The sequence below is a fragment of the Theropithecus gelada genome, chromosome 1 (assembly GCF_003255815.1).
Source record: "Theropithecus gelada isolate Dixy chromosome 1, Tgel_1.0, whole genome shotgun sequence".
NCBI lineage: Eukaryota > Metazoa > Chordata > Mammalia > Primates > Cercopithecidae > Theropithecus > Theropithecus gelada.
In genome coordinates, this window is record NC_037668.1 from 121,770,885 (window position 1) to 121,783,553 (window position 12,669).

A 12,669-nucleotide genomic window follows, 5' to 3' on the forward strand; every position below is an offset into this window, starting at 1 on the left:
AGAGATGTGTTGTTGCCCAGGCTGATCTCAAACTCCTGGGCTCAAGCAATCTTCCCACTACAGCCTCCCAAAGTTGTGGGATTACAGGCATGAACCACCACTCTTCTGGCAATTTAGACTACACTAAATATTATGTTGTTACGTAAATCATGAGAAATTACCATGTAGTAGTCACGTTTTTGTAATCATTTGTATATCCTACATAATGAGTCTACCAGGCCCAGTTAAAATAGTCATATTTTACACTATATAGTCATAGTCATATTTTTCACATGTAGTCATAGAGATGCAACATAAGTGTAATTCTAAGAAAAAAAGAAAAAAAAACCTCAGGCAATTAGAGCTATGAGCCCTGGACAGAGAAGCTTAAATATGTGTCATCTTATTATTATTATTTTTAATAAGTTTGTAGGTAGAATTTTACAACTGTAAAACTTAAAAGCATTTGCTTATTATTTGTTTCTCACAAATTATAGATATTCATAAATTATTTTTGTAGGGGCCTAGTTTTAGAAGGCTGAAATCCTCTCCCAGATTTATTATTAGCTACCATTCCGAAGAAGAAAGCAGCATGCAAGATAGAAAATATGACAAACCAACTGGGGGTTTAGAGGACAGAGCAGAGCAGGGAGGAAAGTGGATTACAACTTTGAGGTTGAGAAATTTTTTTCTTTTGATTACTGTTTGGTATTTACTAGATATGTATCTCAAAAATTAACCTATAGAGATTTTTTTTTCCCACTTAAGAATTTTCTCAATATAGAAAAATTAAAAAAAAAAGGAGGTAAGCTTTAAGTAAGCCTATTTATATGTTTTTACATGGAGTTTTCAGTCTATTAAAGATTACAGAACAAGTCTAGAGGTTTCTTAAAACCGATGAGTTGTACCGTTCAGTTCAGAAACTCTTGTTTTGTGCAATATTTGCTGCACATTGCTTTTCCTAAATAACTTCTTTAAAAAATTATGATTTTTTTCTTTCTTTTCGTTTTCCTTTTTTAAAGAAAAACTGGTGTGTACAGAACCCAATATAAATTAAGGATATGAAAAATGTTATCTTACACCAGTGTTTTTGAGTTTGACAGTGGTATCAGCAGATCTTTTCTGAGGGAGGAAGGTCTATAATTTCATTCTGTGACATTAAGTTCTAACTGTTAATGGATATTTGAGGATATACTCGAACTTAACTACTTAAAAACAAACTAATAATTTTTACTCTATTGCTACTTTATTTGAGTTTTATTGGGTACTATTTTTTAAGTTATTAGCAATGAGTCCAGGTTTTCTCTCTGAATTATTTATGACTTTATAGACTTTCCGAGAGTTTTTTCTAAGCTTTTATCTCTCCAGAGTAGTTCTCATGAAATTTTGTCCTATGTAAAATGAAATACACCTAATAATTGTAATTGCCTTAATGATTTCCTTTTTAGCTCTCTTGTGTTTATTAAATGTAGTTGAGTATATGAAATTTTCTAGTTTATGAGTATATAATTGTATATGAGACTAAGATATTTTTGTGTGGAACCTGTATTAGTTTAAAACCTTACACAGAATATATGTCTACTATTTTTACAAAGAACTTGAGTTTTGTATATCCCCAAATCTAATTATCAGATTTCCAATTGATAGTAAGACTAGATTAACAAACAGCTAAAAATTTTGATATTTCAGCTATAATTATCTTAATGCTTTCTCTAAAAGGTTAATATAAAAATTGGAAAGATAATTTGAATCACTTAGAAATTTCGCTGGTGAAAATTATCAACAGATAAGTCAAATTCAAATACTTTAAATTTAAATGTTTTGTTGCTTGTCCTGTATATAATTTCGTTTAATAATATTTTTGAAAGATCATGAATATCTTTCTTCAAACCTTTTTATTTCCTTACCAGCAGTTTTTTCATAGCAAAGTAAATTGTGGTTTTTGTTTCTCAAAAATACTGACAGTCTAAAGAATGTTAAACTTAATTTGGAAAGATAATGCATAGCAGTGACCAACTCATCAGAGATAAGGGGTAGATATTTTTGTCAGATTATTTATTAAAATTCATTCATATTTTTAATGTGAATTTTTTACCTGACATCTCCCCAACACCTTCTCTTAAAACATCATGATTTAGAAAACAGGGAAAAGTAAAAATTTTAGAGGCTGCTCACCAATTGAGATGAATGTGAAGATTAACTTTATAAAGCTCTGTTGCATATTCTGGGTCACCGTGTGTGTGTATGTGTGTGTGTGTGTGTAGTTGGGATGCTAGATAGATGCTGTGCCAGTTGGAGAATCCTACTGACCCACAAAATGTGGGAGATATATCCATATCCATATTCATATCTATATCTATATACACACACATATATACACATATATAAAGTATTGTTATTGTATAAGAGCACTATGGTTGGTCTCTTCAGAATCTGTGTCATTTCGTATTTTCAGAAAGAATACATTTTAATCAGTTTTCTATAAATTGAAGTTATGTTTTTAGTGTTATTCAAGCATATGGATTTTAAAATAAAACCTGAAAAATAGAAGCTATATTTTTAAAGCAAAATTCAACCTATATATTTGTATGTATTAGGAAATGTGTATGGGAAACTTGAATCTGGATAACTCACTATTTTGAAAATAATGTTTTTAATGTATCTCTACATTTAAAAAGATCTTAAAATGAAAGTAAAAATGTTCCCTCACCTAACCATGGTATATTTAAATTCAAACAGTACTTGGAACTATAAAAATGTAGATAATAGTGTTTTCTTTAATGCACTGGAAAGAACATTCTATTTTTTTAATATTTCACGTAAGATTTCTTTTTAAATGTCTAATCTTAGAGCTCATATTCACCTTTTCAAATGTTAGTAATTTGAGAATAAACTGCTATAGAAGTGAAATCCACTTACATAAAATTCACTTTAAAATAAAATGCATGATTACAGATAGAATGTTTATTTTTAAGTTTTAGTTAAACATAGAAAATATCTGCCCATTATCAGTGTATGCTTTTTTTTTTCTTTTTTTTGCAAGTAATTTACTTTTCCAAAATGTGCTTAAAATGGTTTTTCTGGCATAATTGTTTGGATTGTGAAATGTATGTGATTTATTTTAGTATTGTAAAAAAGAATAGGCTATTGCATCTTCTGTATTATGGTTTCCTGTGAATAATTTACCATTTCTTTCTGTTTTCCATTGAACTATTCAGTGGTCGGTGAAGATGGTAAGCCTTATGTGCTGATCTATATACTGTGCCAACATTAAGTAATCTCAGAACATTGTTTTGTTTAATTCAAAGCAAGTGGTGAATTACATCCCACGTTTTCACCTTGTGTGTTTTTTCTTTTTATAGTTTCATAGTCCAGCATATGCCAGTACTCTTGATGTCATAAGATTAGAAAATAATGTGGTTAATTGTCATCAACCCATTAAGTTCTTAAATGTCATTGAATGGAGTCCTTGTCATGTTACAGAAGAGGGTAAAATTGTGGTTAAACATTTTTTAAAGATTACGTGGTAGAGCCACAGTTTGTTATGCAGAAGGAAAATTTAGCAAATATTATTTTTCTTAACAGCCTTTAAAAAAATCATATACATTTGATTTATAGTTTTATCACCAGAATCATTAGATTTTTCCAGAAAGAAAGAAAAATTTCCTGCTAGTATCATTATGGAGTTAGTCCTTGGTTCTTCTGTACTATTGAAGGAGAATAGAAGCACATATGATCTAAATATCCTGTGTGTGTTTGGCAGGCAGCGGGGGCGGTGGCAGAGAAGGTGTGTATGGGTTTGGGATGTTCCTTGGTATGTTTATTTCAAACAAATTAATGGATCTACATTAGGAACTAACCCCAAAATTATTGTGTAGGAAGCTACTGAAAAATAGATTACTCTTTTTTTACACTGTTGGAATCAGCCTTTTATAAATTCCTTTGTAGTAAGAGAGGTTGTTAAATGTCCCAGAGGTCTTCTGAACATCCATAGGAAATAAAGTTAAGTTTAATTCTTATATTCTATATAAGAATAGGGTTCTAATACCAAATGGGATATTCAAAATGTAAGTGCCTCAGTATTTACTGTTCATAAATTTGAGAACAGGGTTTGATAAGGGATACGTGGAATCCTGGCAGATTTACTTGTAGATTATTGTGAGTTTATCATAATTTTAACAACAAAAAACCCACAGTATGTTGACATGCATTTCTTCATCTTATTCAATACTTTTTCAAGATTTTAAGAAATATTTTTTAAAATATAAATTAGGAAGTTTATTTTTGGCATATATATGCTAGTTTTCAAAACTTGTACTCCTTGTCTGTAATCCCAGCTATTTGGGAGGCTAAGGTGGGCAGATTGATTGAGCCCAGGAGTTCGAGGCTATAGTGAGCCATGAGAGCTGTGATCACTCAACTGCATTCCATTGTGGGCAGCAGAATGAGACCCTGTCTCTACAAAAAACCTTCAACTCCAAATTAGATAAAATACGACAAATTTATGTTACAAAATAACCAGTAAATCTAAAGGAAATCAACAAAGGAAATTTCACTATTGATTTATTTAGGTCAGATTGGGTTGATTGAGATCCTTGTTTCTAGTGATTGGTAAATGAAAAAAAATAAAAAATACTTAGGATCCCCTGCGTTTTTCTAGCAAGCTTGTTGAATATCCATAATGTACAGGCCACTGGGGAAAGAGACTAGGGATTCTGTTATTAATTAAATTTTACATTTAATTATAGCTCATCCTAGGAGTGAGTTTTCTCTTTTCTGAAAGTAAGTGACTCATTCTTACACATGGTGAAATAAAGCTATTTAGCATATGTTACAGGCATAAGTGGCCCAAAGAGCAAGAATGTATTTGTTTTGAGAGCTCCTTTTAGCATCACTTTAACAAATTGAATATTTATATGCTTTTTTCTTTTCTTTTTTTTTTTCTTTTTAAAGATGGAGTCTCGCTCTTGTCTCCCAGGCTGGAATGCAGTGGCGCGATCTCGGCTCACTGCAGCCTCTGCCTCCCGGGTTCAAGTGATTCTCCTGCCTCGGCCTCCCGAGTAGTTGGGATTACAGGCGCCCACCACCACGCCTGGCTAATTTATTGTGTTTTTAGTAGATACGGGGTTTCATCATGTTGGCCAGGCTCCAGGCTGGCCTCAAACTCCTGACCTCAGGTGATCCACCTGCCTCAGCCTCCCAAAGTGTTGGGATTACAGGCGTGAGCCACTGCGCCTGGCCTCATATTAATATTCTTAAAATAACCATTTTGAAAAGAAAATGAATAGTGACAGGCATCATCAATTTCTGGAGTATATATAAAGATTTAAGTAATATAGGTTTATATTAAATAGATTCAATAGTTGCTAATATTGGTTCTGTTGTAATCTGTAATAACATAAGTAACAGTGATTAAAATAACATTTAAGGGAAAAGATGTCAGTTGGATCAGATGTTTACATTTAGATACTAGTACTTTTTCTTAAATTGCATAGTTTCTTGAATATCAAAATTTAAAAAATTTTTCAGACATCAAGGATCTTTCCTAAAGAAGGATTTTATCCTTCTTTCAGTAACAACTGAAGTATGTTATTTGGTTTACAAAAGGTTAATTGAAAATACACTCTTTGTTGGAATATAGTTTCTGCTCAGTGGATAGTTCTGTCTTTGGTTTTTAATGACCAGGTATGTTTTGAATGGTTTAATCAATCGTTCAAAGACTGTATGTAGTATCAAAGTATATTTCATTAGATTGTCTTTGTGAGGTAAGTTTCTTAATTATATTCATATTTTCAGTTTGAACATTTGTAACATTCTGAATGTCATGGCAATGGGTTTTATTTGGAAATGTTGTGATATGTTATATATAAAACAATACCCTGTATAGACAAGAAATGTTATGTGTTTCCATTTTGTTGTTGTTGCTGTAAGAAGGTTTACATGTATTCATTATAATCTGCCAAGATTGGAAAGTAATGTGGTACTACCTACCGGTTATCTGTATCTGGGTATGATTTTACCTATTCTGTTACATGGTTTTATAAAATGAATGAAATTTGAGCTCTTTCTTCAGTACATTGTTTCATTAACATATACGCATAAACACACACATCTGTGTAGATTTTTTTTAAGGGGTTGCTTGAGGCAAATTTGAAATTAAACTTAAGATTGGTATGTATTCTTATTTTATAGCAGGTATATTTAAAAAATAACGTTTCCTGAAAATGTCTGTTATAATGATTTAGATTCTCTTTTCAGGGCCCAGCACTAGAAGATTTCAGTCATCTGCCACCAGAACAGAGACGTAAAAAACTACAGCAGCGCATTGATGAACTTAACAGAGAACTACAGAAGGAATCAGACCAAAAGTATTATTCCTTTAAGTTTTCTCTATCATTATTGCTTATTTTAGGATCTACTTTGAGTGACACCCTTAAGTATGATATACAGAAGGCTTAAAAATCATATATACCAATTGAAATATCTTTTGAGAGAAAATTATACTCCTACCCTGGAAATTTTTATGGTTACCCTGTCATAGGTTAGAGAATTTCCTTGGTTGCAGATTTTTATTGGATGCTAATAGTGTATATTTATGCCTTCATTAATTTGCAGAAAATTTCTCAATGTTTTATTGTCAAGAGTAGTTTCACCAACACTAACCACCTGTTGTTCTTTGATACATTTTCATTTTGCTTTTATATGTGAATTGATTTCATTAGCAACCTGAGGCTGTTTTGTATGCAGCAAAACATTTGGCAGACAGTGCTTGATTACTAACAGCTTCATATTTGTTCACACATAGGTTTACTTTTTTATTTCATTTTTACAAGAAGTTTCCTCTAGTTTAATTTTTTTTAATGGACATAGAATTATATATGATAATTAAAGTGTTATTACAGTGAATTGGTGACTTGCTAGATCTTCACTGAGGATAAAATTGGAGCTTAAATTGTAGCATGAGAGATTGAAGTTTTGATGTTAAGAATTAGTGTATCAGATATGAAGTGGCGCTTAATCATATGAAATATTGCAATACCTTTGATTCTCATTCACAGTAGCTGTGTTCTGTAAAGTCACTGTGAACCCTGAATTATGGAATATTGAAACATTGCTCTTGGGGAGATACAGGGTTAGGTTCTAGGTAGCCACTGGTCACAATGTTTCCATCAGCTGATTGACACACAACCTTTTTTTATTTGTGTTCCTGTGCAAAAACACCTTATTTCATATATGATGTTGATTTATTAACTTTGAATTTTTTCTGATAGCACTGTAACTCATGCTTGAACAAAGCTTATCTAAGACATGTATTTTCTCTGTAAGTAATAATATTACGTCCTTCTTTTGCTTAAGAACACTAGACAGCATTTCATTGCCATGCTTAGGGGCTATTTTAAACACCAAGATCAACAAAAAGCACAAAAATGTGAGAAACATTGCACTAAATGAGTAGACTGCAAAAAGGATACATGTCCAGAGTATGAGAATACAAGCAGAAAGGCCAGAGTATTACTGGTTTGACCTCAGCTTGGAACCTGAGTGTTACCTCTGGTGACTCAAATTTTTCTCAGGTATCTCCATGTCCAAAACAAGAATAAAGGCACAGAAATGTTAATGTTCTTGCCATGGCCTGGAATTAGTGCTAATCCAGAGAGACTTGGTTCAAAATTATGTGGAGCATAATAATAGAAGTTGAGGATGAAGAAGTAAAGGACTTGTGAAAAATTCTGAATGCTTTTCTGTGGAGTTCTGTAGGTATTACAGTCCCCAGTTATTGAGAGAAGGGGTAACATTATTAGCTCTGTGTGCTAAAAGATAATTGAAAGCTATATGAAGGGTAAATAGTATAGGAAAGAGATTGGAGGTAGAAGACTTTAACAACATGGGTGAGAGATGCTGAGGGCCTAAATTAAGGTATGACCATGGGAATAGAAAGGAGGAATAGATAAAAGAATCATTTCAAAGCCAAAGTAGGTTGTATTTTTCTCCTGATTGGATGCTGGAGAAGAGAAAACATGGAGGAAGCTTAGAAAAAAAAAAAAAAGAAGGCTTGCAGCTATAGATTTAATTGCAACAATAAGAAAAAAGTTTGGGGCAAAGATAAAGATTTTGTTTATGTTGATTTTTCAAATGTGAAAAGTCCATATTGGAAGTGTCCAGTTGAGTTTAGAAATATGAATCTAGAGTTCAGGAGAGAAAGAGGTCTGGAGATACGCATTTGAAAATCATCTGAACATAGATGATATTAAAACAATTAAGAGATCATCCTCAAACAAGACTGTAGGAAGAGACGCGAAGAAACCTTTGTCATTTTATGTAATACACATTTAAAGGTTGAACAAAGAAGGAGAAAGAAGCCAGTGAGGGAGATTATGAGAAAGCAGAGGTGAGAAAGAGGAAAAAGAAAATGTACCCTCTAGGAAGTCATGAAGGAAAAGAGTATTGAGGAGTGTTAGTCAATAGTGTCAGATGTTAGAGTCAAGGACAGCTAATTGAGGCATAACCGATTGTGATATGATTAGAGAATAGGAGGTAGGTTGAGAGGAGTTGGCAAATGACTGACTTTGGGTGGGGGCAAGTTAAAGCTGCCATTCCTATTTCTAGCAGAGGTGAGTGGGAGGACAATGATGATGTATGAGCTAAGGAACACTGTGGAATAGTGTGGCTGAGTTGGAATATAATGAATTTGATTTGGGACATGACGAGCTGAAGAATGTTATTCTAGCCCTTGATTTTGTGTGTGTGTGTGTGTGTTTGTATATATACATCTAAATAAAATTCCTTGTTTAGAAAGCAGGAAATAAGAAATGAACTCTGTTCTCTTTTGGTATTCCGATTGTCTTGATAAATTACTGACTCTGTATATGTTATCACCTTTATGCAAATTGTCTTTAATCAGGTCGTGTTAGACAAACTTTAAAAGATATGACTCTACTTAAGATTAAGCTGCGTATGAGTCCCCAGAGTCAAATAAAACTCTTTTATCTGGAAGCATATGAAGTTAATATTTAATTCTGTGGTTTCCTTCTCTTTTTTAGAGATGCACTCAACAAAATGAAAGATGTGTATGAGAAGAATCCACAAATGGGGGATCCAGGGAGTTTGCAGCCTAAATTAGCAGAGACCATGAATAACATTGACCGCCTACGAATGGAAATCCATAAGAATGAGGTAGAGTTGTTATTCAGCAGTTGTCAAGATAAATTATTTTTATAAACTTCATTATGATAGATTGGTTTTTCTTAGAATTATCTTCAAATGTTTATATTTAATGTTAGGGTTTATGATCTAAAAGTGTTATTGTGATGTGTGTTATTTAATCTCCTTGAAGTTTTTTATTTAGACCTTTATATAAAATTAAATATTTATACTGTTTTTTTGAATCAGCTATAAAGTTGATCATTTGACCAATTTGGAATAAAGGTTTCACATCTCTAAGAATTACATAATTATAAAAACAAACACATTTTAAATGTAGAAGTATAACTTATGAGCTTTTAAACGTATTTATTGAGCTCAGTTGTTTGCTTATTTTTTTCCTAAGGCTTGGCTCTCTGAAGTTGAAGGCAAAACAGGTGGGAGAGGAGACAGAAGACATAGCAGTGACATAAATCATCTTGTAACACAGGGACGAGAAAGGTCATTTTTTGTATTTTATTTGTATTTCTTCTCCCCAAAGTTTTCTCACCCTTTTGTCCTAAACTTTATACAATTCGTTTTTTTCTTCCAAATTTAACAAGTTCAGCTTTTAATAACCTCAGTCTTTTGAACCTAAGTAATTTTCTTTAGTGACAATTACAGATGAAGTAGGAAAGTTCATCTTGCTATTCAATCCTAGTTTGTCATGCATCCAAACACAGAGCTAGGAACATAGAAAATTCTTGGAGCTACAGTCTGAGGGCGTAGGCTCCTCAGGCATTGGAAGGTTTCTTAAGGTTCAAGTGGAGTTAGGGTCGCTTATGCGCTATCAGATAGCTCGGAGTTTTGTGAAGAAAAAAACACGTATTGTTAGTTTGGACCAGAGCTTCCAAAAGACACTTTGCTAAGTTTCTGTACCACTGTGACATTTCTTTCTTGATGTATTGTATCTTTTTTTCCAGAATAAAAGTCCACAAATTAGGATTCATCTTAGAGAAGAATGTGAGCGGCCTAGTAACAACTCTTAGTTTTCTACTTAATTATAGTGTAATCTAAGCAAGTTCATTTTTAATGCTCCCTGAATCTCAATTTCCTGAAGTATAAAATGGAGGTTAAAACATCCACCCTTTAGGTTTGTTAATATAAAAGTAAATAATGTACCTAAAGCACCTAGTAGTAAATAGTGGTAATAATAGTATGACTTCTTGAAAGAGTACGTATCTTTAATCTGTCAAGAGATACCCACAAATTACTGGTTTTTGTTATTAGGTAAAACTCAGATTAAAAGGATCTAATTTCTTTGGCATGTGTTATTTCTCTGGCTTCAGGCTTACTGAAAGTATTGTTAAAATCTAATTCTGTAAAATTTTCCATTATTAAATCTAATTCAGTCATTTGATTCTTCAGCAAAATTATTAACATTTTTCTCTGATTTAAAAAATTTTAAGAAAAATAAATTATATTTGTATTACCTGCTTTTTTGGATTTTTTAAGTTACCAACTTCCCTGTTACCATGATTAGTTGGAAATTTACTTTATGTTTTATTTTAGTTGAGAATCTTCTAATTTTCAGTGACAGAGTGAATACTTTACCCCTTCTGGCTTAAACCAAAAATGGACTTCATTGGCTGACTTTAGGGAGAGCTTGATCTAGGAGCGCAGATGTTATCCCCGGGACTCGATTTCTGTCCACCTCACAGCTGTGCTTTCTACTGTGTTGGCTTAATTTTAAGGCTCCAAAGCTCTAAGTGAGTATTCCTGCAGGTTCCAAGTCCAGTAGAAAAGGGACAGAGTGAGTTCTCTTCCAAGAGTCCCAAGCAAAAGTCTCTGTGCATTTCTTACATCTGATTAGGTTACAGGACTTCCTGTGAACTGGTCATGCAGATGCTTGCTCTGATGGCCATTCCAGATCCAGAATAGAAACAGTTCAACCTGAAGCTTGTGAACTAAACATAGGTCTGCATGGGTCCCCTAAGGAATTTTAGGATGATAAACTTGGGATGATGGAAGACAAGTGTCTAGAACGTTTTTCTGTTTTATCTCTAGACCTGGTGATAGTGAGATGTATTTACTGAATAATACTTTGTGCCTAGAATATTGTAATCTTGTAATTTTTTTATTTCAGGAAATTCAGCAAAGCAGCATTTTGTATTAGAAGTAATTTGTATACTCGACGTTTGAAAAAAATAGGGCTTAAGTGGAAACCGTGTCATTAATATTTAATTTTTGGAATTGATCCTGAGGATATCAATTTATAAATAATCTATATAATTCTCATGTTTATGATACTTGATCAGAGATAATTTTTTGTTTTACAGTCCTGAGGGAAGTTACACTGATGATGCAAACCAGGAAGTCCGTGGGCCACCCCAACAGCATGGTCACCACAGTGAGTTTGATGATGAATTTGAGGATGATGATCCCTTGCCTGCTATTGGACACTGCAAAGCTATCTACCCTTTTGATGGTATGATTTTCTTAGTAATATTGTATTTGATAAAATTGGTTCTTTAAAAGTATTTACATCGAGTCACTCACTGTAGTGTCCTTATTTAAGTAATACACGTTGTCAGAAAATCATCCCATTTCTTTAGTATGCATACTTTTGTTTTAACTGTATTATAAATGTAGATATTTTTCTTCCATACATGGAATTAAAAGGAAATTACCCATGTTACTAGCATCCTAATACAGATTATTAATTAATTATCAATTTTGGTCAATGCAGAATTTTCACCAGAGTTCTTACTAATGTGTACATGTCCTAAACAAAGTTGAGACATCTTGAACATATAGCCCAACCCGGGAAGCGGGATGCTGGTGGATGCCACTTCATGTTCTTCCTCCTTGTAGCTTACTAACATTAAGAGACAGGCACGAGGCATAGTTAGCTGAATGCCATCATCATATACTAAGTCTGTAGGCCACCTGTTTAGATGAAAGTGGGAGAGAATGTAGTAGCTACTGACTGTGCTATCTCTTACACCATGAAAGTTGAAGAACAAACTCTGGAAGGGAAGTAAGGCACTGAGGCCCTCTCCTGCAGATTTTTAGTTCCTCTTTCTCCTGGACTCTGAAAAATACTCTCCCTCAACTAGCAGGAGAGCTGAGTAACACTTTCATAAAAAAACTGTTGTAAAATGGTGCTTGATTTAAGGTCTTTCTCCCCACTTCGTGTTGGTTTAAAATTGAGCAAAGTCTCTAGTAACTTCTTATTAGAAAATATATTAAATTTAAGACCTTGCAACCAAGTGCAGTGATGTGTGCCTGAAGTCCCAGACACTTGGGAGGCTGTGGTGGGAGGATTGCTTGAGCCCAGGAGTTCGAATCCAGCCTGGGCAGTAAGACCCTATCTCTAAAACAAAACAAAACAAAACAAAATACTTGCTATAATGTAATCTAGAGAGTCGGGAAGTAATTTAGCACATGTTAAATGAAGATTCACTTGTGAAAATTGTTACTGCTAAGCAGGTTGGGGGTGGTTGGGGATAGAGAGTAAAAGAGTTGTGTATGGCCATTCTGTTTCTACCACCTGTAGAGTCAAACCTG

At 33.3% G+C, this 12,669-nt stretch overlaps 1 protein-coding gene across 3 annotated transcripts in view; it reads left to right on the plus strand.

The window, feature by feature from the left end:
* FNBP1L (formin binding protein 1 like) overlaps positions 1 to 12,669 on the plus strand; it is a 106,466-nt gene that overhangs the window by 89,649 nt on the left and 4,148 nt on the right. For 2 of the 3 annotated variants that reach the window (XM_025403302.1, XM_025403312.1), the window contains exons 10-13: positions 6,238 to 6,347; positions 9,021 to 9,153; positions 9,527 to 9,621; positions 11,439 to 11,587. In XM_025403302.1, coding sequence (XP_025259087.1) covers positions 6,238 to 6,347; positions 9,021 to 9,153; positions 9,527 to 9,621; positions 11,439 to 11,587 — 487 coding nt within the window. Of the gene's footprint in view, positions 1 to 3,197; positions 3,213 to 6,237; positions 6,348 to 9,020; positions 9,154 to 9,526; positions 9,622 to 11,438; positions 11,588 to 12,669 lie in introns of all 3 variants that reach the window. The other variant, XM_025403295.1, reaches the window with a different exon arrangement.